The sequence below is a fragment of the Taudactylus pleione genome, unplaced genomic scaffold (assembly GCF_031769625.1).
Source record: "Taudactylus pleione unplaced genomic scaffold, aTauple2 ptg000087l, whole genome shotgun sequence".
NCBI classification, from domain to species: Eukaryota; Metazoa; Chordata; class Amphibia; order Anura; family Myobatrachidae; genus Taudactylus; species Taudactylus pleione.
In genome coordinates, this window is record NW_028284489.1 from 5007537 (window position 1) to 5034231 (window position 26695).

Sequence of the window (26695 nt, forward strand, 5' to 3'; positions counted from 1 at the left end):
ATAAAATGGTTATCTTAGCATGACACAGCAGCAGCAAGTTGAATAAATTGAATCTTTTTTTCTTAGATAGAAGAGAAAAGAAAAAAAAAATACTTTTAGAAATACCTCTTTTGATTATTAAGGGGTCTATTTACTAAGCAGTGTTAGGAGACAGAGGCCCTGATTCAGAGCCGGACGCTCTGACAGAGCGCTCGCTCTGAATCAGGGCCGTCCCTCCTAGCTTTTGGAGCGGCCTCCTGGCCGCTCGCATAGCTGTGGGTGACCACCCACATCTATAGCGAGCGGCCATGTGATGATGGTCGCGATGGTAAAGACCATCGCGACCATCGGGCTTGTGACGAGACCCTGCGGTAGGGTCTCGCTACCGCAAGCCCAGGAGTGCTTTTGGCTCTATCAGAGCCAAAAGTACTCCCACTGACATCACTAGTGATGTCAGTGGGGCCGGACCCAGACGGTAGGCGTTCCCATGAGAACGCCTCCGTCTGGGCAGCCATGTCCCCGGCACGCCCACCAAAGGGGGTGTGCTGTCAATCACCATCGACAGCACGCCCCCTTTGGTGAGAGACCCTTAACAACGGCTTGGCCGTCGTTATTCGGGTCTCGCGCACGCGCACGACGGAGCCGCCTCCGTCGTGCGCACTTGGGCACCATCGACCCGCTTTCGAGCGATCCGCGCTCGCGAGCGGGTCTGAATCAGGCCCAGACTGAAAAGTGATAAGAAAGTGATAAGGTGCCAAGCAATCAGCTCCCAACTGTCATATTTCAAACACAGCCTGTGAGATAACAGTTGGGAGCTGATTGGCTGGCACCTTATCACTTTCTTTTCACTCTGTCTACTATCATTGCTTAGTAAATAAACCCCTAGGTGTTTATTACACAGTTATTTATATCAACACTAAAAAAGGTAAACATATAAAACAGTACCAAAGCTATGTAATTGGTTTTTGCAGGCACCTTATAGGCTGTAGATATACAATATATAGGCTCTCATGTCATATAGATGGCGCCCATAGCATACATATAATAATTAATTTCACTTTCCGATCAATAGTGAAAAATGTAAACAATGTATCTTACGGAACCCTTTCCAGCTGATGGCAGCCTCAGACAGGCATCAGAGTTCCCACTGAGTTCCACAGTTGTGCACAAAAAAAGTATTCTTGTATCCAAAAGTGCCATAGGAGTGGTCCAATGAAACAAGGGTGACGCTGTTTATAGGAAGTGCTGTATCGATATAGCTCGGAGCTGTCACTGATTTTCCTGACAATTAGGATAGGGTATTGGGCCTAACAATGGTAAGTGGAGAATGGGCAATTAGGAGTATCAATCCATACTCAAGGATCCTGATGTGTTTTTTTAGTTTCCTTACACTTTTATAAAAGAATTAAAGAGCTTTGGTACAGTTTTATATCTATACTTTTTTATTGTTGCTATATATAACCGTGTAATAAGTTAATACTTAATAATAACCAAATTAGGCACTTCTAAAGGTGTTTTTCTACACTTTTTTTTTTTACAACTTTATTAATTCTATATTAAGGTGACACGGATAAAAATATGTGGATTTTGCAGATGAAAAGCCCAATGATGTAGATCGATTTTAAAAGGACCTTTTAGTAAATTGACCCTTTAATGTTAGAATTTGGAGAAAAACATCACTGGATAGTGGTATATTGTTGGCCTTAATGGATGTGTTTAGTTGTTGGAAAAATAATTAAGTACAGTAGCTACTGTTCCCTAAAATTACGTGTAAGAAATGGGCATAAAGAGGATTAGCCTAAAATAAATGCCTGAAATGTTTTAATGCTTTTATCTCTTCTCTCATAAAAATATTTCCCTTAATAAACTGTTTTTCCTTTATTTCATATTAAACTGAAGTGCATTAATTATTAAGATTCCATGCATGATCTGTGTATGCTTTTTTGAAAGTTAGCTGGTTACATACAGCATGGTGACTATTAATAAAGTGTTGGGAATGTCCAATACCTTATGTATAACATTAAAAGGCAGTCTCTTGCCTGTGCATTTTTTTATTTTGTTGTCGACTACATGCAATACTTGTTTTGTATGATCTAATTGTCTTTTAGCAATAATTCAATGACTACTATTGTGTGACATCACTTCATTTTCAGATATGCTAATATTCACTTAAACTGATAATGGTCGAAGCCACTTAAATCATGTCCCATTTAAATCATGTGCCACTTGAATCATGTCCCCATTTTCTCTTTTCTAGCCTGTGTTGAAGCCTATGCCAAAACAGATGAACAATATGCCTGTACCAGTGGGTGCAGAAAACAACATGCTGAAGTGGAAAATCACAAGGACAAGGTATGTGTAGGCATACTTGGTATATGTAAAAATGAACCTATGGATTAGCTTAAAGAAGAGTAGAAATGTAGTTTGACTTTATCTCTTTGGTTGGTTTATTTTTCTTCTGCCTAATGACCATTATGAGTTTGGGGGTGTGCGTTAGTTGTTTGTTCTTTGTTCTTGGCATAAGCAATTAGTACTTAAATTCAAAAAACAAACTCAATGAAATGCTTCGAAATAAAAAGCCAAATATGTAGTGCTATCATCAGGCTAACTAATACATACATACAACTATATACAATTAAGTGTGTCACTATTGGAATGAGCAAAAATTAAAATCCAATATAAAGTTCACGATTATGTGCTGGATTTCAGCTGTGCATTTAATATGTCTAACATTCATTGGCCCCTGTTCACATACATGGATGGTTTCCTTTAGATTGTGAAATTACGAGTAAGGGCCCCCTTTCTGTTTTTTTTTTTTTTATTACCCAGTCTTGTTTTATTACTGTTTTGTTTCCAATTGTGAAGCAAAACTGAATATCCTTGCACTATATAAGTAAATGCTAATAAATAAAATACAATTTTTATATGGTAAGTGAAACATAGTGACAATTTAGGGTAGAGCAAAATGATTTTCCTAACACACATCCAGGTGTGTTCCTGCTACATGCATGACTCCTATTTCATCCACATTCATAAACATCATGACTGATTAGACTTGAAACTTAATCAAATTAGAGTGCTGTTGCTTATACACTCATAGTATAAAACTTATTCAGGTGTCGTATAATAAGTGGAGCATCCTTAATCCTCAAACATAAACTAAATAAGTAAATTTGGTATCCCAAAACACCAGAAACTCTTACTGCAATACAGAGCACAGAATATAAATGAGTTAACTGGGCTACTCACTTGCCAGATGAGAAATTGTTACAAGTAAAGGCCCCCATACATCAGAGATTGATTGCAGCAATCGTGCAATTTGCAATCGATTGTGTATAAAAATCTTTCCCTTTTTCAATCGATTGCAGAATTGCCACAATCGATTGAAAAAGGGAAAGATTTTTATACACAATCAATCTCTGATGTATGGGGGCCTTAATGCAGCAGACAGAGGCCCTCATTCAGAGCCGCTCGTAAGCGGCCGCTCGTTCGCTCCGAGCGATGTTCGAACAACTGCGCATGCGTATGGGTTGTAATACGCATGCGCGAACCAGTCATAGAGGTCGGAAATTGTGTGCTCGCAAAATAGCGAATGCCTGCTAATTTGAGTGACAGAATGAGGCGTTTGTGGGTGGTAACAGGGGAAGGTGCTTGTAAACGGGGAGTGGAGATCCGAACGCAGGCGTGCCAAAAGGTCAAAACGGGCGTTTTAAGGGTGTGCATAATTAACAAAGCAGCGTCATCGACCACGTCACTTGGTTGTTTCTTAGCCTGAACTGGTCGCATGATTGCGGTAGGAAAATCCAACCACAAGCACTGCGAGCAGTTCAGATGCCTTTCGATGTACTCGATTAATCTAATAAATAGCGGAGATGACGTAGGATGCGAGCGGCCAGGGGGCGTCTTTACAAAATAGCGAGCGCATATTTCGTTAGCTCGCTCAGACATAGAGGCGTCAACAGACAGCAAAGATCGAGCGCTCAATTTAAATAGCCGGCCCCTTTTTCTAAACGAGCGCGCGCAAATAGCGTCCGGCTCTGAATCAGGCCCAGAATACACAACCAAATTTTCATCTTTCTGCCATTTCTGTTTTTTATATCTATATATTGTGATATTAAAGCGTTTTAAAAGGAATCTACACCATGAGAGATCTTTTCCTTTTTTGTATGAGCTCTACACTACATTGATCATTTACATGGATGAAAAGAAACCCAGATGTGCATGTTCTTCCTGATTAGAAGTAAGTCTAAAGCTGCGCATACACGGCCATATAAAAATGTCTGTTGGTCTGATGGGCATTTATCTGGCAGCATGCCAGTCGCAGATGTCCAGGGCATACACTGTGAGATATCTCTCACAGTGTACCAGCCCAACATCTGTGCTCCGCTCCCCGGGGGAGGAGACATTTCCCTGTTCCTTCCATGGGAAGGAACACAGGAAATGTCTGTCTGTCGGCCATAGCTGGGCATACACTGCCCAATGCGACCGACAGTTTACCCCGTAAATATCGCATCGGATGGGCATGCTGGACAATCCGGCATGCCCGACAGAGCAATATTTAACCCTCGGTCGCCTGCATACATGCTACAATTACCGGGGCAATCAGCGGATATCGGGCGGATCGCCCTGATAATTGTAGCGTGTATGGCCAGCTTTAGTGTGAGCATCATTTATAACCCTGCATCCTAAAGTGTACATATAAGGAGAGTGGGTTTCGTGTGTAAAGAAACCTCTACATGTTTATGTAAGCTTAAAGTAAGCATTCTGCTACTTTGTAGTTTACACACTGGTGATTGAAAGTGTTCTTATTATCACCTTTGCGGAGTGAGTTCTCTGTGGGGCATTCATCTGCATGCTTTTCACCTACACTCAGGGTGTGCTACAGTGACTATCAATCAAGTATAATTTTCTAATACAATTATTAGATAATTTTGTTCCATATTCTCCAAGTGATGAACATTTGGCGTATCTGAGTGTACAATGTCCATTTAATTCTGGATCAAGACACATCACTTTGGCTGAAACAAGTTTGGCGCAGGATTTATTGCCCTTTTTTCCTTGTTGTACAAAATACCAACCAATCAGCTCCTGTCATTCTTCAAACACATCCTGTAAAGTGACATTTAGAAGCTGATTGGTTAGTACTTTATCTATGTCCACTTTATCTCTCTCCAAGGGTTAGTACATAGACCCCTCAGATGTTTTCATTGCTCACAGCCAGGCAAAAGTGTCGACTGATACCTTTAACGGGTTGTTTACCAGACTTTTATGCACATGGCTCAAGGAAAAAGATTTCATTGAATTCCATTTTGCTAAATTTTGATATCACAAATGTATGAAGTTTTTATTTAGCTTGAACATGTCTGCAGTATTTGTTCCCTCCATTTATGAACTTTAGTAACTGACTGTAGACATGAGTCCTTTAGACATCCAAAATCTATTAATATAGTCTGCGCCATTATAATAAGTTTGGCCACAGAAAGGTAGAAAAAGGTGCCTACTTACTAAATCCAAAATCTGATAAAAAGACAACTCTGAAAGGTGATCTCAGAATTATCCTTAAGTAAAAATCCAAACTAGCATAGCAATAACAAACTTTATCAACATTTTAAAAAAAACATATTAAAATTCATAATGTATCACTATAGATAAACTTCCACCTAAGAGGTTAAATGGTAGTTGGCACACTAAGAATTAAAGGGCCACTGAAAAAGTTCGCTCTGCTAGGATATACAGTATTTGCTAAGGACATAGCACAAAAATCATTGCCCGGGCAGACCAATTTGCCTTAGCAATGATTGTTTTATCTACTGTATGCTTGTTTGGATTTTGGGTTATAGATAATTTACCAGCATTATTTACTTATGTTATTAGCGAGTATTTTGTCTAACCAGTTGTAATCTGGCGTCTTGTAGAAGACTCACACCTTACGAAAATAAAAATAAATGGTGGGTTTGTATTTTTTTGAAAAGATACTTAGAAATGTTTTAGGTTATTTTGTGTCAGATAGAGAAATTGCCCTTTGGTCTGTTGCCTTAACATGTATGGTGTATAATTGTATATATTCCCAATAGCTTATTTTGCTACACTCAATTATTTATAGTGTTTTTAAATAGCAAAATTGTAGCAAAAAGCTGTGGGGAAAAATAGTAAATTTCTGCATGTCAGCTTAAATACTTTGGCAAAGTCACTGGGCATTTCTTTACATTGGGTGCTTTATACTGCACTGAATCTGTATTCAGAGCAGAGCTGACATTGAACATGAGGGAAAACTACATACTATTAGCAACTGTCAATAGCAAGCCTAGGGTTTCTCTTGGCAAATTACAATGGGTAAACTGCTGGAGTGTGAGAGTCCGCAATTCATCAATGTGAGTGACAAATCAGAATGCAGACTTTGACATTCCCTGTGAACAATGGTTCTGTATTACTCAGCTCTGTGTAGGCAGCTTTGCAGTGCTGACATATACGAATGGTGAGCGGTGTATTTTAGATATTTCTGCGTAGGATGAGTATTTCTGTAACTGCTGTAGATTTTCATTTTCCTCACATTCCTTTAAGAAACCATTGTGAAGTTAGCTGAAGATAGTTACAGGAATAAAGATTGGATGGATTAGTTTAAAATATTAGGTATGTGCTCAGGGTTATATCCATAATGGGTGCAGGGTGTGCGGTGCACACTGGCCCCTGGGTCCAGGAGGGACCACACTGCACACCCTGCACCCATAGTCTTATACTTACTTGTCCATGGGGCTGATCTGCAGCGCCGAGCCGGCACTGCAGAGCAGCAAAATTCACTGTAAAAATGGCACGGGCGCCATTTTCCCGGAGACCCGCGCATGTGCTGTAGTTGCCGGCACTAAGCCAGAATCTACTGCACCACAGGACCGCCGGAGAGAGGAGGGGGCCCACACTGAGTCTACACACAGGCCCCCTTCTCTCTTAAAACGCCCCTGTATGTGCTATTGTATTAAGCTGGTTACACATCTATGCAATTATCGGACTGATATCGGCTGATCTGCCCGATATTTACATAGGTGTGTTCTCAGGAGAGTAGCCTAAAAACCGCTTCAAATGCGCCTGCAACAGTTGGATCAGGAAGTCGCATCTTATGAGCTGTTTACAAACTGAGGGCCTGATTCAGCAGTGCACGCAAGTGCGCAGGACCCATTCTGTGAGTGTGCAGAATGGGTCCTGCTAAGACGCATTCAAGCTCTTGAATGCCTCTGCCTCATTGACAGGCAGAGGCATTTAAGTGGGGGTGGGGGCAGCTGGTGTTCCCGGAAACAGGGTGTGTCCGCCCCATTTTCCGGGAGTGGCCAGCCCAGGGACTGCATAGACGTACGCAGTCTGCTGGGCTCTCAAGGCTGCCAGCCTGAGTAAGCTGAGGCTTACTCAGCTGACTGTCTACCTGGCACCATCCACCATCGTGACCATCGACCACAGATGATCACGATGGTGATCCCAGCCTGCAACCTCCGTCGCAGTGCTGCGATTGCAAATGCAGTAGGGGGTGTCATACACCTCCTGCTGCATTTGCAGTATTGCAAGGATCACAATTGCATAGCTGCCTGCGTGCATACATCATATCTATAGCCTGCGTGCAGCTTTGCAATTGCGATCCTTGCTGAGTCAGGCCCTGAGATGTCTGACCTCCCGATCCCATAGAAGAAAGTATACACTGATCAGATAACCACTCCGAGGATCAGAGCGTTTATATGATCTGCAGAGAGATCTGCAGTGTGTACCAGGCTTTACACAGATATAGTGGCCTAATCCAGAGATGCATGCTAATGTCGCCAGTGCTGTGAATTTGTACACAGCGCTTGTGCGAAAATATGCAAATGTCGCTGCTTCCGGGATTTGTATTAAAACACCCACTGGCAGCTTCTACCATCCAAGCGACTGCATACAAAGATGCAGCATCGGACACTGATCAGTTTATTATCGGACTTCAGAGTACCCCTATGGAGCAGAATGGCTGCTGTAACTGCAGTCGGAGACACACCCGAAAACAGACGTGACACGCCTGCTTTTATCTCTGTACATTACCACCCAGAAATTGTCCATGTCTGTCAATCACTTTGCAAAAAAATCCACAGCCACAGTAAATGCTCAGCTAGGTAAATCTAGCAATGCACCCATCTCTGAATCAGGCCCAAGGATCCGTCAGCATATCTATGCGTCTGCTAAAATCCTTTCACTTCTGCTAACTTTTTGTCTTACTTTTGAAGTATCATGGTTTTAGAAAGGGTCATCCACACAGGATAAAGTCATTTAGTCTGACCTCATCTCCCTTCACACTCCCGCCCATCCACTTCACTCAACAAATGCACGCCGTCTCTCCTGCCAACTGATTTCTTCCTCCCACTCCCACCTCCAAGATTTTGCTCGTGCTGCTCCCTACCTTTGGAATTCTCTCCCTATCAGACTCTCCTCCTCTCTACAAATCTTCAAACAGGCTCTCAAGTCCTACTACTTCATGATGGCCTTCCAGCTCTCATCCTAACAGACTTCATGTTCTTTCCTCCCTATCTACCCCTTCTGTGTCACGCCTGTCTGTCTGCCCCTCCCCTTTAGAATGTAAGCTCTCATGAGCAGGGACCTCTACCCTCATGTGCTTCTCCTTACACTTTCTTCTACTTCTTACTCCCCACAAGGGCACCTAATACTTGACTGCTAACTCCCTGCTGCATATTGTGAGTATTTTAATAGCTATTGCAGCAATGTGTATCAACCATGTCCGTGTCCTGCACTGTAATGTACTGTAAGTTACTCGTTACTTGTTCACTTATTAGTTTATGTACTCTGTAAGGAGCTGCGGAACACTTGTGGTGCCATATAAATAAAGGATAATAATAATAATTTATTATTATTAGTCGCACCACACAGTGTAACTCAGTAACACTGAGCGTATTTCCGTGTGTCTTTTTACCTTCAAAAGCATCTTATTCGCACAGCGATGTAAATAGCACAAGCAGCTTCTGCTGATTAAAATGATATGCAGCATGCCTATGTTCTGTGTGTGACTGCGGGAGTATTTGCATGCAAAATACTACGTTACAGTGTTACAGTCGCTGACACTGTAATGTAGCGTTTCACATGCAGATACACCCGCAGACGCACAGAGAACATAGGCATGCTGAATATCATTTTAATCAGCAGAAGCTGCTTGTGCTATCTAGTCACATAGTTTTTTGCGAATAAGACGCATTTGAATGTAAAAGACGCTCAAGAAGACACTAGGCGCTACCGAGTCACGCCACGGCATGGCGTGACTAGAAGGTCTGTTTAACACGCCAGAAGGCTAAATATATGTGGACCCATCTGTAATACAATAGTACATTATTCAGGAGGCACTGCAAGGATCAGATAATATATTATGGTTCTTGTCAGGTTAATCGCTCAACTAGGTAAATATTACATTGCATCCATCTCTGGATCAGGCCAAGGATACTTGAGCAGATCTTTGTGTCTGCTGAAATCCTTTCACTTCTGCTAACTTTCTTACTTATGAAGTATCATGTCAGGAAAAATTACAGTCACCTCTCATGTTTAAGTACAGCATGTACTGGGTAAATCCTATACAGACAAAAGACATTAAACATTACATCCTAGTAATCTATATTGGTTTTAGCTTCTATTGTGAAATGCATTTTATGGCCTTAGTAGTAAGTCAGGATGTGTTTCTGTAGAGCAAACCCAGTTTGGAATATATTTTGAATGTAAGAGAGTTTATATGCATATGAAATAAAATGAAAGGTTAGGGTCGAACTATACTACACTGTAGGATATACAGAAGCTGACACCTTGGCTTTCATTGTACAGTAATTTCTCTAAAGGAAGGAAGTGTCAAAAGCCTATGTAATATATAGAGATAATGCAACTGTCCTTGTTTTCAGTCCACATTGAAGTTTATTGCAGATTGTATATGTGGTTCTTACTGTGGTCAAGTCAGTTTGAAGTAGATGCTGCAAATCTGTTAAACCCTTTTTTTTTTTAGTTAACCCATTACTCGGATAATATAGATAATAAAGTCTGTAGTTTAAAGTAATGCTTCTATCTTACCTTTGTGATTCACGGTGACTATGCACATTTTCCATGCCTTGAGAATCTAACCATGTTCAGTTGCAACCTTGTCCTACCATGTTGCAGGTTATCAGGGGGTAAATTTACTAAAGCTCGATTTTGCTTTCTGTTCGATTTTGCATTCGATTTTTTTTTTTTTTTTTTTAATCAAAGGATTTACTAAAGGCATAATCAAATGTCAAATCAAACAGAAAAAGGAATTTGAAATTAAATCGAATTTCTAAAAAACATCAATGTTTTCACATAGAGGACAATAGGATCCTTTCATTTACTAACATTCGATTTGTAAATCGAATGAAAACTGAACTGAAACGCGAACTGCAAATCCCCAAATGAATAGAAGAACGTCATGCAATCGTTTTCAGCATGAGCAGTTCGATTTGACACAGATACATGCATACATCACTGAGATGCATGCATGTATCTTACTTTAAAAATCTTGGAAAGAATTAGTGTTAAAAAAAAAAAATTACATGGGGTCCCTCCATAAATAAACAACCAGCCCCGGACTTTTCATAGATAGTCCTGGTTTTGTAAGTACAGGAAAAAAATTGCGTAGGGTTCCCCTGTACTTAGCACAACCAGCACTGGCCTCTGATCCGGTCCTGATTCTGGAATTACAGGGGAAAACATACGTAGGGTTCCACTGTAATTTCCACAACCAGCACTGGACCCTTTCTAGCGAGGGGTAATCTCATAGCCAGGAAAACCCTATCAATGGGTTCCCCAGCCGAAACTTTACCCCTGACCGCTAGTCAGTCCAGGCCAGGGATCCCTGTGGAGGTGTGGATCCCCAAACAAAGAGGTCCCCCTCTACAGGGCACAACAGGCCTAGGCTGATAGCCCAGGGCTAACCCCGCCACCCCTAAGCGGTGGGTGGCGGGTTGATAGTGAAAGTGTAGTGTAAAAAAAGATAAGTGTAAACATTGTCTTTGCAAGTAGAACTGCAGGTCCTAGCAAGCCTCCCCTGCATGCTGGTACTTGGAGAACCACAAGTACCAGCATGTGGGGCATTAAGGGCCCACTGGTACCTGTAGTTCACCTGTAAAGAAATGTATAAATAAGCACAATACACACACACACACACACACCATAGATGCCTCCAGAGAGAAGGGGACCAGTCCAGGTACTGTAGGTGAGTATGTGTGAGTGTGTATGTATGTATTAAAACTTTACTTTATAAGTACCAGTATGCGGGGGAGGCTTGCTGGGACCTGCAGTTCTACTCGTAAAGACAATGTTTACACTTATCTTTTTTTTCACTACACTTACACTATCAACCCGCCACCCACCACCTAGGCCTGGGGTGCCCTGGAAAGGGGGACCCATTTATTGCATGACAAAAGGGAGCCAAGCAGTGACTATTTTAGTGAAGCAAGTCCATGAAAAAACTGATATCCGAGTAGTCTCTTGGCTTACGCTGCCTAAACCGTTAAAGATATATCACAATGGAATTTATTTTATACTATGTAGAGATTGATACATATTATCCAGTTTCTCCAGAAAATTTGATGTAAGCCCTGATTACTGATACAAAATTTCAGTTTTTCCCTTTTTTACCGTTTCTATTTCATTTATGTGAAAAACTATTCTTTCATTTTAATTGAGTCCAATTCCTGGTAAGAGTCGGCTTTGGCATGACAGTAAATAATACACAGGGAAAGATGCTTAATGTGGCTGGAGTTGACCTCATTAGGGTGTATTAGCACCAATCCCCGGGGCAGCTTAAAAGAGGTAGGGTCCCTGTGAGCAATCTCCCTGCACCTCGCCTCTCTTACTGGCGCAGTTGAACATGGCACCCGTTCCGTGTTCACAGTGATTTCTCTATTGCGCACGAGCAAATCTTTTGGAAAATGGTGGTAGCACCAATTTACCTGTGATTTCAGTGGCACTGATGCTGGACAGGTAAGTATAGTGTATTGGGGTATAGTGTATGGGTGTAGGGTGTGCGGTGTAGGCCTCCTTGCATCCAGGGGCCCATATGCACTGCAAACCCTGAACCCATTATAGATTCGCCTATGACCAGCCCCCAGTCACTCATAAGGGAAATGGCTAATAGGTGTATGTGTTTCAAGTAAGCAATCAGGCCCTTACTGTACTCTGTGCTTGCCCGCCTTCTCTTCTCCCGATCCAAGTGTAATGAGACATAATAAAAACCTTATATGGACTTAAGGTTACACTTGTTTTTGTGCGTATACATTGTGAAATAATACATATTTTATGTTAAGCAGATGGACATATGTTCAACTCCGTATGAGCTACAAATGAAGGAAAATTAATTTTAAATATGAATTATAAAAAACTTATTGTCACTGTATGTAAGCCAGATGAAAAGGGTTGAGCACCTCTTCAGCAGGAGCTAAGAAGTGTCACGAAAGAAAAATTTTAAATGCCAGATTCCTTGCGACCGTTTCGTAGGCATGTTTCTGCCTGTGACTGCATCTCAACCACAGAGTTGCTCAGATGTTTGATGTTGAGTACGCAAGTGGCGTATTTCAGATGCAGCAGAGGACGTCTCTGTACAAATCCCAGGCCTGCAGCAGTTCCATATTTTTGCTGAACCAATAGGTACAAAGTCGTAGCCGCAACGGGATTAGCATTCACCTCTGAATCAGGCCCTAAGGGGTAAATTTACTAAAGGGAGAGTTTTTGAAGTGAGTTTGAGAAGAGATGTTGCCCATAGCAACCAATCAGATTCTATTTAACATTTAACTAGCACCTTCCAGAAGATAATAGCTAGAATCTGATTGGTTGTCTTCTAAAACTTACTTCGAAAAACTCTCACTTTAGTAAAATTACCCCAAGTGTCCCACTGCTTTGGTGTCTTTTGACCAATGGCATATTTTCTGGAAGAAGTCCAATCCCATTAATAAAGAGGCTATGACATAGCATGGGAAAATAAACAAAGGGCTAGATTTCATTTGCTATAAATGAAATACAAGGAAAACTATTTTTTTAACAAAAAAAGTTTTTCTTCTTTCCCCTCCCCCATTTTTTTTTAGCTCTGTAATACAGCACATATTCCCACACTTCCATGGTTTTAAAAATGCTTTTGTATAAGTATCATCACATATCTTAATTAATAATCTTTATCTGACTGTATCATTTCTCCATACAATGCTAGATGCTGGACCTCCGACTTCCTTCTTCTTTTTCCATGTTTGACCTGATTTCTGGCTTCTGCAGTGACATTGTCAGCTCAGCTCAAAGCTTCATTTCTTCCACCTGGACTTTCTACCTGCAGTCTGATGATGGGAAAGTGGTGGTGTTCCAAGTGAGTGCGGATAGGGAGCAATAGTTTAATACATAAATGTATGTAACAAGTGGATGCCCTTATCTGTTTAATATATATGAGGGTGGTTCAATAAATAAGATAACAAGACCTTTCATTGCATAAATTTATAAAATTTGTACATATATGTATAATCAATAGTATGGCCATTGTACAGATTATTTTTCCACATAGTCCCAGTACTTGTCTAAGCCTTTGTTGCAACGGTACACCAAGGCATCTATCCCAGTATAGAAGAAATCAAGGTCAAGCGCCTGAAGCCAGGACATGCCTGGATGCTGAACTTTACCATTGGTTGCAAATCGCTTTCAATCCAGGTGCTTCTTCAAAGAGATGGAAATCACTTGGTGCCAGGTCAGGGCTGTAGGGAGGATGGTCCAGTACTTCCCAATGGTAGCACCGTAACAACTGACGTGTGCAGTTGGCTGAGTGTGGCCTGCCATTATCGTGCAGCAATACAACACCTGTATATTGCAACCCAGATCGTTTTCAATGACTTGCCCTCACACACGGCTCAATGTGTCACAATAGTGGACAGCTTTTACGGTATCTCCCTTGGTGATGAAATCAACAAGAAGCACACCCTTGTGGTCCCAAAACACGGTCCCCATTTGAAGGTGGGGATGATGCATGTTTCCATGTCATGGATGCTTGCTTCATCTTCGGTGTCACATGATGCACCCACATTTCATCGCCTGTAACAATCCGCTCCCGGAACTACACTCCCTCCTCCTCCTTCCTCATGGTACCGCATCAAGTGCACAAGAGACAATCCCATCCTATTGGTTTTGTGAACTTCTGTGAGTTGCTTCAATACCCAGTGTGAACACTTTTTTTTTTCCCTGTACACCAGTTGCTCATGAACGATGTTGTACATGGTACCCACTGAGATGTTAATTTCATCAGCAATTTTACTAACTCAAAAGTGTCTGTCCTCCTGAATCATCTCTTCAATGTGGCACAAATTGTCATCTGTGGTGGAAGTGCTTGGCTGGCCAGATCGATGCCCATTTTGAATATCTGTCCTAACGTTATCAAAGGCATTGCACCAAACCCAAACCTGTTTCGGTGATATGACACCTCGGCAAGTTGGCAATGAATTTCAGCTGTTTATGTGACATTTAGATGCAGAAATATGATCACAGTACGCACCTCAATGTTTGACCATGTTTCCGCCAAGCCTGCCATCTTAAGGTTGGGACAGGATGACTGATATGAGGTGCAGTCTAATGGGGGAAGCAGTAGTCTACCTACTCTGGCCTGGCCTGGCAGGAAATTAGAATGAAGTAGAGAACATTACACACGTGAGAGGTCTTGTTACCTTACTTATTGAACCACCCTTGCATATTTCCTTCTAAAATATGCTTAAACCAGAGTTTTTCAGGTAAAAGAAATGCATTTCTTAGACTCTACAGTTGCCTGACCTGTCTCAGACTGCATTTATTTTTCTGAACATTTTAGCACTTTTCAGCTTGTGTGCCGCCATTGTGTCAAGTTTAATACACAGAGCTGTAGCAGGTTCCAGTCTATTATGGAAAGCCATGTATGATGTTATATTTGGTGTCCATTTACTGTCTCTCACTGATCTCTCTGCTATCTCTACAGTATGTACAGTGTATCTCTCCCATCAAAATAGAAAATGGCCTGCCCCACACACCGCTCCAGCAGCCAATCAGAATTCAGTATAGTATAAGCCAATGATAAATCAGGACTCTGAAAACAAGAGAGAGAGCATAATGTTAGGGGGAGGATGGGCAGGAAATACTATGTGTGACTTGGGGGTTCCTTGTAGTTGTCCAGTTTGGCACACTAAGCTCTGGCACTGAACAATTTTATTCTACCTATACTGTAATAGTTAAATTGTAAAGAAGCACCCCATATACAATAGCTCTATAATTTGTAAATAGACTGGGCTGCTAGTGTTCCAACAGAGAAGTACAAATTCATTACCCCAACCAATGCAGAAAATTAAAACACTTTCATTGACCAATTGCATTAAAACAAGTTTTTGTGTTTTTTTTTTTTTTTATCAAACTAAAGGAATAATTGTCAGGAAGGTGGCCTTTTACATGTTTTAACATTTTGTCTTTCAAATATAAGAAATGCATTCTGAAACGTTTAAATAATGCCAAAATATGTGCATTGAGGTTCTCCTTTCACCTTTTTATTAAATAGTGGTTTGGATGTTTAGTATTAATCAAAATAATGTTGGTAGCAACATACCACTACTGTATATACTGTACATAGTTAACAGCTATGTGGTTTAGATTGTTAAAATTCAATAAATCCTTTACATTTAGAGCATTCCTGGTATATTAGTCCCCTGTCCACTGACCACCAGAGTCAGAAATAGACAATTGAGGCCTTTCCTTTGTCTGGATGCTGAGGGGAACCTGACAGGAACCCTGAATGCCTTCCTGCTGACACCCACACCCCACTCCTTTTCCCCCAGCCACCCCACTTACACATCTTATCTCTCTAACCTACTTTGTATTATCATGTGTGCATAGTTTTTCTTTTCCTGTTTATGTTCTGTTGTTTAAAGAAAAGATAACATTTGACTACTGATATGTAATTTATATGCTTTTGTTATTTCATTTCTCAAAATATATTCCTACATATAGCACCAATCTAGCTTTTGACTTTGCAGTCAGGCTTCCACCCCAGTATTTCTAGGGGTTTGGTATCAGGCAAACAGGGTTTCTCTAATATTGAGGGAGGAGGTGGGATAAAAGTTTGTTTTAAATCTTTTTGTTAAGAGTTTTGTGTTAATAATATACAAATATTACAAAAGTAAAATGGCATGAATGGAGAACAGAGTTGGTTAGAATTATTAATTGGATACTACATGTTAGGGATGGCCATCGGTGGGGTGTTCATCGATGGTTACCATAGATGGGTCCATCGATGGCACAAAAACCATCTTTGGTTTACCATTGATGTTTTGCACCTCCCGAAGGCCAGAGCTGATGGGGGGAACGGCGAACTACAGACCAATCAACAAAGGTGAGGGGCTTAGCAGGCATCAGGGGGCGGGAGTAAGCTCCGTCCTGTCAAGAAAACAAAAATCCATCTCGTCTATCGATGGCAGAGAACCACTGGTTCTTTGCCATCAATGGCAAAATCATCGACAGTTAACCAGCGATGATTGCTATCTATCGATGGTCGATGGCCATCCCTACTACATGTAAGGTGACGATCACTTAGCAATTGTATATGTAGTACAGCTTTGTTGATTCATGGAAGTTAACCAGTTTTCATTTATGCGTATTTCAGTCTCAGCCAGAGGTAGAGTACCCAGTGCTAGAGCTGCAAGCTCCAAGATCAGAGGTCACAGATAAGACTTGGCTTTCTTCCCGATTTAACACCCTAAAGCCGCACGCAGGTATAGGACAAATATATACTCTCATTGTTACATTTGAACACATGATGCTGTGTTTTTCATTATTGTGATATGCATAAAATTCCTGAATATCTTTTGACTGTATTTAATGTGATATAATGTGATATATGATCACATAACCTGCAAGCTACAGTATGTGTGTCTCTCTCTCTCTCTCTATATATATATTATATATATAATAAAGGGGATGCAGTTATGATGCGGCTGCCGGTCTCAATCCCGACAGCAGAATCATAGGTGTCGAAATACTTGTAATGACGCCTATTATAATCCCGACAAGGATACCAGTCCGAAAGAAGGTAAGTCCAGGGCGCCCTTAGCATTAGCCGCAGGGGGGTCGTACAGTTAGGATTAGGGAGCCTAGCGGGGTTAGAGTTAGATTTTGGGGGGCGGATTAGGGTTAGGCATCCCTAGGGGGGAGGGTTAGGGTTAGGCACCCCCCAGGGAGAGGTTAGGTTTAGGGAGCGGTAAGGGTGGGTTAGGGATAGGCATCCCTGGGGGGTAGGTTAGGGTTAGGCACCCCCCAGGGAGAGGTTAGGTTTAGGGAGCGGTAAGGGTGGGTTAGGGATAGGCATCCCGGGGGGGTAGGTTAGGGTTAGGCACTATTGGGGGAGGTTAGGTAACATTAAGGGAGGGTTAGGGTTGGGGGGAGGACAGCGGAGGAATAGAGTACTTACCTGCCCCAGTCGGGATCTTCATCCTGTCGGGTATCTGCTGTCGGGATTTGAATGCCATTTCAAAATAAAGTCCCCGGTTTAGGGGACTGTTTGTTTGGGCTAATCTCTTGAACCACTGGACGATTTTGATGGGGATTTCACTATTCTATACAGTATTGGTCGAGGTAGGTTTAGGTGTATTAACCATTCATCTGTGACAAAAGGGAGCCGAGCAGTGACTATTTTACTGAAGCAAGTAACAGAAAAAACTGTTGTGCTTTGTGAGTGACTGACTGATGCTTTTGCAGGGGCAAGGGTTGTGCTGTGACTGGCTCTCTGAGATAAATATAGCAATGTGCCCTGTTGTTTAGCAGTAGCCTAGAGAGGGGAGGGAGTCAGGGACTAAGCAGGGTCATGTCTGTGCCAGGCAGAGAGTGAGAGACAGACTCCAACTAACCCATGAAGATGCCCTGATGCAGACACAGTAGCCAGGAAGAAGCCAGGGGAGGCATAGCTATCAGGAATTAAAAAATCATACATCCATCAGAACACCATCAGTAATTACTTCCTTTCGATGATGGCAAACATCGGGCTGCTACCATCAAATGGTAAAACTACTACCATTGAAACAAAAACATCGATAGTAACCATCGGATTCCAATGTCCATCCCTACGCTGAACCTGCAGATGGACTCCGGCTACCACTTCACCGTGAAGTGCTCACTCTTCAGTGTGATGTTCCTGCTCAGTCACATGCCATCGATGGACAGGAGGCACCTCCCATGAAAGTCAGCATTGTTCTCGGACAGGGGCACAACAACGAGGAAGCTCAACAGGAAGACCAGGAAATATAGGGTACATTGTGTAAAGAGGGCATTGCCCATCACCATTTTCGGCAGCTGGGGTGGAGTGCACATGGAGGCTGCGGAAGTATGTGTATATAAGTCCATGTCAGCCAGCACTCCACTGAATACACGTTTACACTTGCCCTGGTGCCCTCTGAGGTATGGTGACCTTTGCTACAAGAAGAAAAATTACAGCGGCACCCACGGGACTTGCAAAAAACTCTGGACACAAGTACACTGTGTCCAGAGTCTTTTTTGCAAGTCCCGTGAGTGCCGCTGTAATTTTTCTTTATATATATATTTATATATATATATATATATGTGTGTCACAACCCTGGCTAGTTTTTTACTTTTTGCCTTGAGACTTACCTCTGCCAGCTGCTCCATGGATCTGTGTGTACAATTTGCCTGGGAGATCTGCTCTAAATCATACTGGCTGTAACACTTCTGTGTGTGCATTTGGACTGTGCTCTCTTTTCCACGGCGATTATTCACCTGGGCCCTCCTCTGTCTGTGAACACTGCTAGCCTTGATTGAAATTGCAGGTGTAGTTCTGACTCTCAGTACTGCAGAGATGATTGCTCCCTCTGCATATTGTGCCCTCCACCACTCAGAGTGCTACTACCAGACCACCTGACCGTATCCACCAATTCCTGCAAGACCCAGATTATAAACATCCTCCTCTGATAGCATTCTGGGCCTGAACATCTCGTTACTTCCCGTGGTGTACAGATTGTGCTATATCTGTTTCTCTGTGTACAAGTGTATCGCAGGCTCCTGCTGGCAGCAACCCCTGGTGCATTTGGAAAATCTGTTGGTTCTCAGACCAGTCATCCTGCTAACAGCAATACCTGGCAAATCCAGAAATCCTGCTTACAGCAATACCTGGCAAATCCAGAAATCATGCTTACAGCGATACCTAGCAAATCCAGGAATCCTGCTTACAGCAATACCTGGCATACCCAGAAATTCTGCTAACAGCAATACCTGGCATACCCAGAAAACCTGTTGGTTCCCCGACCAGTTCATCTAGCAGTCCTGCTAATAGCTATACCTGGCGCATTTTGAAATCCTACTTGTTCACACCAGTGAACCAGCCGTCCTCCAATTACGTGGAGTCCAGTTTACCTGCCGGTCCTATCCGGTGATAATCCAGTCGTCCTCCATTACACCTGGAGTCCAGTTACCCTCCGGTCCTAACCTGAGTTACAGTCGTCCTCCATTATACCTGGAGTCCAGTTATCTACCCATTCTCCATACAGCTTCCCAGCCGCATCAAGTAGCTCCCGTGCTACCACCATTCTCCATACGGCTCCTAGCCGCATCAAGTAGCTCCCGTGCTACCATCATTCTCCATACAACTTCCCAGCCGCACCAAGTAGCTCCTGTGCTACTACCATTCTCCTTATGGCTTCCCAGCCGCACCAAGTCTACCTACTGGTACCCCATCCAGCTCAGCAAGCCTTCCTGCCGGTTCCTCCAAATGTGCTACTGGTCCCACTCCAACGTTTCAAGTTTCTAGATCCTGTCATTTATCATCAAAGGCAGTTCTCACTGCTACACAATTTTTATGCAATAGAGATATTAACGCCATCCATGATTCCAGTCAAGCCAGTCTCCTCTGAATCCAGTTCTTCACCTAAGTCAGGTATCTACCAGACACCAATCGAATATATATATATATATATATATATATATATATAATTTGATATGTGACACTTGTATATCTATGTGTGACTGAGTCTGTAAATGACGCATACGGAACTTGGCATGGAAAAAAGCTGCAGTCGCTGTATCGTACCACTTTGTATACAAATCTAGATTTAGTTGCACCCAGATATACAAATGTCACATATCAAAAGAATCAGTGCAGTCTACTGGTGTCGAATTGCATTGTGACTAAGATTAATTTGACACTCAAGTGCAAGCAGTCATACAGGAACTGGCACGCTGAGAGGGGCTGTTTGGCATGACTGCAGCAATAGTGTATAATACTCATCTGTATCCAACAGTAATAGTTATTAGCGCTACACCATATAAAGTCTGTTTTGTCCTTTTGTTACTGTTCTATTGTTGTGTAACCCATAATCCTTTTTTATATACACTCCTACTCCTCTTTATAGAGAGAGCTACTCATTCTCTGGGTTAACTTTTATTCTTTAAAGTCAATGTAATATGGTGAGAAGATGGCGCCATCTAGTGTAGCAAATTTATACATAAATAGGAAAACACCCAACCAAATATCTCATATGGATGTAAATGTACCAGAACAATATAGATAAATCACTCAACTATAAATTACTTTCCAGAGATAGAATTCCTCTTTGTCGCCGAGTTCCATAGATTATATAAAATAATTAACACACAATAATATAACTCTGTATGGATATTTAAAAGTGCTCAAGTGTCCAAAAACAAACCATACTGATATATGTGTATAGAAAATGTCTATGGAAAACACCAATCTACTCTATGTTTAAGACATACACTGCTGTCGTTTATACACACTGAACGGCCATCATCTGCTTGTGCCCTCGAGTCCCAGCGGCCGGAGGGTGGGACCTGGTGGGAGGGTCCTACCCCCCTCCTCGTGGCTGCTGCTGTGTGTGTGTTTACGGGCGGTCGGCTGACCACCCGTAGACACCTGCCGATGGACAGATATGATTGCAGACATATCTGTCCATCGGCTGTGCAGCACAGCCAATGCGATATGTCGGTGAACGATGACGTTCACCGACATATCGCGGGTACACACTGGCCGATGTGCAGCATATATATTGGCCAAGCAATTGATCGGCCAATGTATCTGTCAGTGTGTACCCAGCATTATAACTCTTATATTGTCTACATAGCACTTTGAAGTGCTTTTATATGTTTAGTTTGTAATCAGTAAATAAGTTCCAATTTATTTTTTCTCTCATAGTGATTGTGGTTCATCAGATATTTTTTGCACTCTGTCACATATGCACCTTACATGTTCACATGTTGCTTTTACTCACTGACTATATCTTAGATTAATTTGCTCTTTAAAGTACTTTTTAGGTGCTCATAATACATTCCTCCATCGTTGCTGCGCTAGTGGTCCATGGTCCTCATTCGGGGGCTTCATTCTCCTGATCTGACAGCCGTGGCAGGTCTTGGCTGTGTGCTCTCATCCCCCGGGTGGTATCTGTGGTGGTTGACCAGCGTGCTGCTGAAGTGCCCTATAGATGCAGGCGTGCAGCACTGCACTTAGTAAATATCCATGCTTGTTATAGTATTACCGAACACCCACCCAACGCAGGCTACATGAAGCATGGAGCACCTAAGCCGAACTCTTGTAAGCGGACCCAGGGCTACAGTGGAGTGTGAAATTATCCCCTACCTTAGAGGTGGTCTCCAAACACCCCACAACAGGCTTGTGAGAAAACTCCTTATGGAAGGGTATCATATGTTTTGCCCCAACACCTTTCTTTTGGGAGAGTCTAAGATTTGATTTTTCTCATACTCCTCTTGATTACCCACCAACATGGCTGTGGGAGCAGATTTAATAGAAGAGAACCAATTAAAAACTAAAGGATTTAAGACAGGAGACATGACGTTAAGAACCCGATAATTAACATTCTGACTCGCCGCAGCTACAGGAGCAATTCATCATTGATGCAATATCAGCTGTCCCCGCAGCCGCTTCACTGCTCTGTCGGAGCAGTGAGGATCCCTCATTGCAACCCAGCTGGAGAAGCAGCATTTGCCATCTGGAGATGGCGAATGCTCCCAAAGTCAAGCTTTGAAAATATTATATTTTCGTAGCCTAATTAATTCTGTCCCCATACTAGTGTATGGGGACAGCAGGCCATTCCGCAAGAGGAAGGTAAGTGGGAGATATCTGTGATATCTCCTTGTGACCGGACGCCTTTCGCCTAGGCCGTCCCTGGTCACGGGTTAGCGCTCTTGGACTCCCACTCACCGTCAGTGACCGCCTGTCACTGACTCCGCCCACTACGCCGTGGGCATGTAACGATGCTGCCACCACCAAACTCTACCATCGGCGTTTGGAACCGCTTATTAGGTACACTTAGGCTCCTGCCTCGGAACCTGGAACCGCTTCTGCTGCGTATGATTAACTGCGGACACACCTCCTGTTTGGTGTCGGCTGTTCCCACCTGATCCCTCGCAATGGACCAGGTCTGCACGGTAGCTTGGCAGAGGACTTGAACTTGGAGACGGAGCTCTTACCCAGAACAGCAGGAGAGCGGAATAGTGTTTTGGCGCAATTCTGTTGGTCGCAGGATTGAGTCAATTGGTAAAGGCAAACTGTGTTTATTTGCTCAATGTCTTAAAGAAGACCTTCCCTTCCGTCTGAAGGGGAATATCACACAGAAATCAAACAGCAATTCTCCACAAAGGATTTTCAAAGATGTACCACATACAGGAATCTTATCAGCAGGTCTCCTCCACACAGAAGTTACAGGGTTGTACACATACAGGGCTCACAAGCCCTCTTTTTATGTCATTCTAACACACACTTCCACAGGGGGTAAGTCTGCCCTGTGGTTTCCAACCAATCACCTTAAGTGCATGACCTGTGCATGTGCTGGCCACATGCACATTTAACATTGTCCCCTATGGACAGTGGGGAGTGGTCACTTCCCTGAGCCTGAGACTACCTGGTGTTTTGGTCACCACCCAGGAGTCAGCTCGTCTAGGGCCGGGGGAGGTTTTCCTAAAAAACCATACTTCCAGGAATCTGCTAAGGGACCAGCCAAGCCACCTTTGCCTGAATCTGAGCTCCAGAGGTGGGGAAGCATGGTCCCCGGGCACGCTTTCCTGGCCACGGAAGGGAGGCTATTTTGAAGCTCCCTGAAATGGTTAGCTGGCTGCCTTAGCCAGCTCCCTATGCACCCCCTCATACCACTTCCAGGCATGAGGCTGCATAGGGGAACATTTTATTTCCCCTGGAAGGGGCTGGGGGTTCCAGCAGCCCACAGAGGACTCTGGATCCCCTGGCTGTCCAGAGCATAACCGTTAAGTGCACTTTACTTAAATTATACATTTAAGCACTTTAAATACATTCACCGTTTGTGCCTGTGCCCAGCATCAGCCCAGGACCTCATGTTCTGGCTCAGTGCTGCACATACATTTTAAATACATTTTGTGTTTAAACACTCGGCGCCTAGCACCCGTAATACATTTAAACATGGCGCCAAGCGCCCTTTGTCTCTTTAAATATGACGCCGCAGCACAGGGGGTTAACCCTTTCAGCGCCGTGGCAAACATTTTAAGCACATGTGGTATGCCTCCGGCCACACTCCTGCTTTACCGTCTTGATGAATGATAACTTCATTTTTACAATTGCAGGTGAAAATGTGCATTTTTCACCTGCTTTTGTGAAAATTAAATGATAATGAATAGACCCCTGTATCTCTAAGCGACAAGTTTAAAGACTTGTAGGATCTTAATTGGACTAATAAACCATAAGACAAACTTCATGATCAGAACTTTTAATCTTAGAGCTTGGCTTTCCACTCTTCATCTGTCTCCAGGAACTAACATAGGAACATTCCATCTTTTTTGTCTGCTATGATTTTATAATGGAAAGAAGTCTTAACCAGGTTTTCTTTACTTTGATTCAAATTTACTAGAAATGTTTTGATCGGCTGTTGAATAGCAGGAAGTGAAACTGATGGACAGGTTGTAATTCCTGGCAGAACAAAATAAAAAACATATTGGATAAAAAACGTACAGTAAGCTGTAGATTCCTGGACCATGGTATTATGAGCAAATTTGGTCCATGGTAGTAGAGCCAGCCAATTATCCTGACTGACAAATGTATGTATCCTGATGAACTTTTCTAAATCTTGGTTTACCCGCTCTGTCTTTCCTTTACTTTGGAAATCATAAGCTGAGGAAAGACTGAGTTTAATACTGAAAGTCTTGCAAAGCACCCTCCAGAATTAGAAGTGAATTGCACCCACACTCAAAGACAATATCTTTTGGAAAACTGTGTAATCTGAATTTCTACTGACAAATAAGTTTGGTAACTGAAGGGCAGAAGGTAGACCCTTTAAAGGAACGAAGTGTGCTGATTTAGAAAAATAATTCACAATGACCCAAATTGTGTTGTAACTTAGACACAGAGGAAGGTCAGTGATAAAGTCTATGGAGACATGGGCCCATGGATGGTCAGGTACTGCAAGAGGGTGGAATTGACTTAAATGAGCCCTAGATGGAGTTTTGTGTTGAGCACAAACTGAATCCACAGTCGCATAGTCTTTCACATTAGAGTAAAGTGACAGCAACCAGAAGTTTCTTTGAATAAGTTCCAATACATTCCTGACCTCAGAATGATCTGAATACTGAGAATCATAAACCCCAATTCAATAACTTATTGTGTTGCTCAGTGGCCACAAATGATTTTCTTGGAGCAATTTTCTCTGAAATGGTAATTGAAATAAAACAAGGATGGGCTTGATTTTACCTGGTACTTTTTTTCTGAAGAATCAAAAGATCTGGATACAGCATCCACCTTTTTGTTTTTAGCACCTGGCATGTATTATCAACAGGTTAAATCAATTGAAGAACAATGACCACCTAGCCTGTATTGGATACAGGCACTGGGCTAATTGTAGATAAGAAAGATCTTGGTGACCAGTATTCACTGTGACTAGGAATTGTGCTTCCTATAAAATGTTATGCCACCCTTGCCGGTATACATTTATGAAGCCGGCAGACGGAATCCCGACCGCCGGCTTCTAGACTACTTAATCTCAGTGAGGGTTAAATGACAGGCATCTAAATCTAGACGCCTGTCATTTTACCGATGCCGGGAGGCGACGCCCTGCCATCCAGATCGAAGGGATGCCGGGCGCGGATTGCCGCGGAGGGGGAGGGTTAGGTTTAGGGCTCCCAGGGGGGACTTTAGGGTAAGGCACCCCCCAGGAGGTTAGGGTTAGGCTAGGGGGAGGGAGGGTTAGGGTTAGGCACCCCCGGGGGGAGGTTAGGGTTAGGCACCCCCCCGGTGGACTTAGGTGTAGACGGCGGGGAAGGGGGGGTTAGGTTTAGGCACAGAGGGGGGATTAGGGTTAGGCACAGGGAGGGAGGATAGGGTTAGGCACCCTAAAGGAGGGTTAGGGGGTTAAATTAGATTAGTTTATACTTACCTGTGGACGATTGGGATTTCCTCCTCTGTCGGGCTGCCGCTGCCGGGATTTGAACTGCCGGTCATGCGGCCGGCGGTGAATCATATTGATTCCCTCTTACCAGCTAAATAGCAAGGAGCTCTTTATCCTTGCATACTGTAGTTTTCTCCACAGCTTGAAACTTGTGTGGAAAGAAGCCACAAAGAAGCTTTTTTTCCATGAATGTCCCTTTAGAAAAGTACAGCTCCAAAATCCTGGGTGGAAGGGAGAATTTCCATTTGGCTGTATCAGAAAAGGAGCGGTTGGTAGTTGTTTTTAAAGTTGAAAGGTTGCTTCAGCTTCTTGTGACCAATTTCTGGAGTTTTTAATTTTCTAATTAGGACTGTGATGACATCACAGTAAAATAATACTTTCTAATGAATTGCAGATAATAATTACAGAATCCTAGGAAACATTTATATGGTTTTTAAACCACACGGACTTGGCTGGTTGATAACTACAGACAATCTGTCAGGATCCATACGAAGTCCAGAACCAGAATAATGTACTTTTGAAAGGGGATCTCGGGCAGTTCAGATATACATTTCCCCAGCTCACGATACATATGGTTGGAGTGAAGACTTGACAAAATCTCACATACCTGTTTCCGATGGGTCTCTAAATCTTTGGAAAAAAGTTAAATGTCATCCAGATATGAGTACACATACATACAGGAAATATTTAATTTATTAGTTTTTGGAACACTGCCAGAGCATTACTGAGACTGAATGGCATGACTAAATATTCGTAATGACTATCTTGAGTGTTGAATGTAGCCTTCTAATCTCCCATTTGTCTGATTCTGATGAAATTATGGGCACCACAAAGGTCCAGTTTAGTAAATATCTTGGACCCTTTTATTCTGTCAAATACCTCTGAAATCAATCAAACCAAAGATAACGATATTTATTGGTGATAGAGTTTAATCCATGATCTATGTACAGTGGGGTCTGAGCCCACTGTCCCTTTTCGTGACAAAGAAGAAACCTCCTACAGGGTAGTGTAATTTTCAAATAAATCTCTGTTCAAGGTTTTACAAAATGTACCTGTTGACATTCAAAAGACTGTCAGGAACGTGGAGGTATGTGGTGGTAAGTTAAAGTTCTTTCACACTTAGTCTATGTAGACTTTCAAAGGTGTGATTCCCTCAGGAGTTGTAAATGGGCTGTGACTAAAAAGCATTCCTGGAACTTAGATTTGGGTGAGTATAGACCTGTACATAACAAGACCTCTCATGTTCTGTTTGGCTCTTGGAGCTAGAGGTCTGGGCTTCC

At 42.6% G+C, this 26695-nt stretch overlaps 1 protein-coding gene across 1 annotated transcript in view; it reads left to right on the forward strand.

Moving 5' to 3' along the window:
* TMEM59L (transmembrane protein 59 like) overlaps positions 1-26695 on the forward strand; it is a 64347-nt gene that overhangs the window by 26093 nt on the left and 11559 nt on the right. Inside the window, exons 3-5 of the mRNA XM_088469002.1 lie at positions 2237-2331; positions 13193-13342; positions 16637-16745. Coding sequence (XP_088325128.1) covers positions 2237-2331; positions 13193-13342; positions 16637-16745 — 354 coding nt within the window. The remainder of the gene's footprint in view (positions 1-2236; positions 2332-13192; positions 13343-16636; positions 16746-26695) is intronic.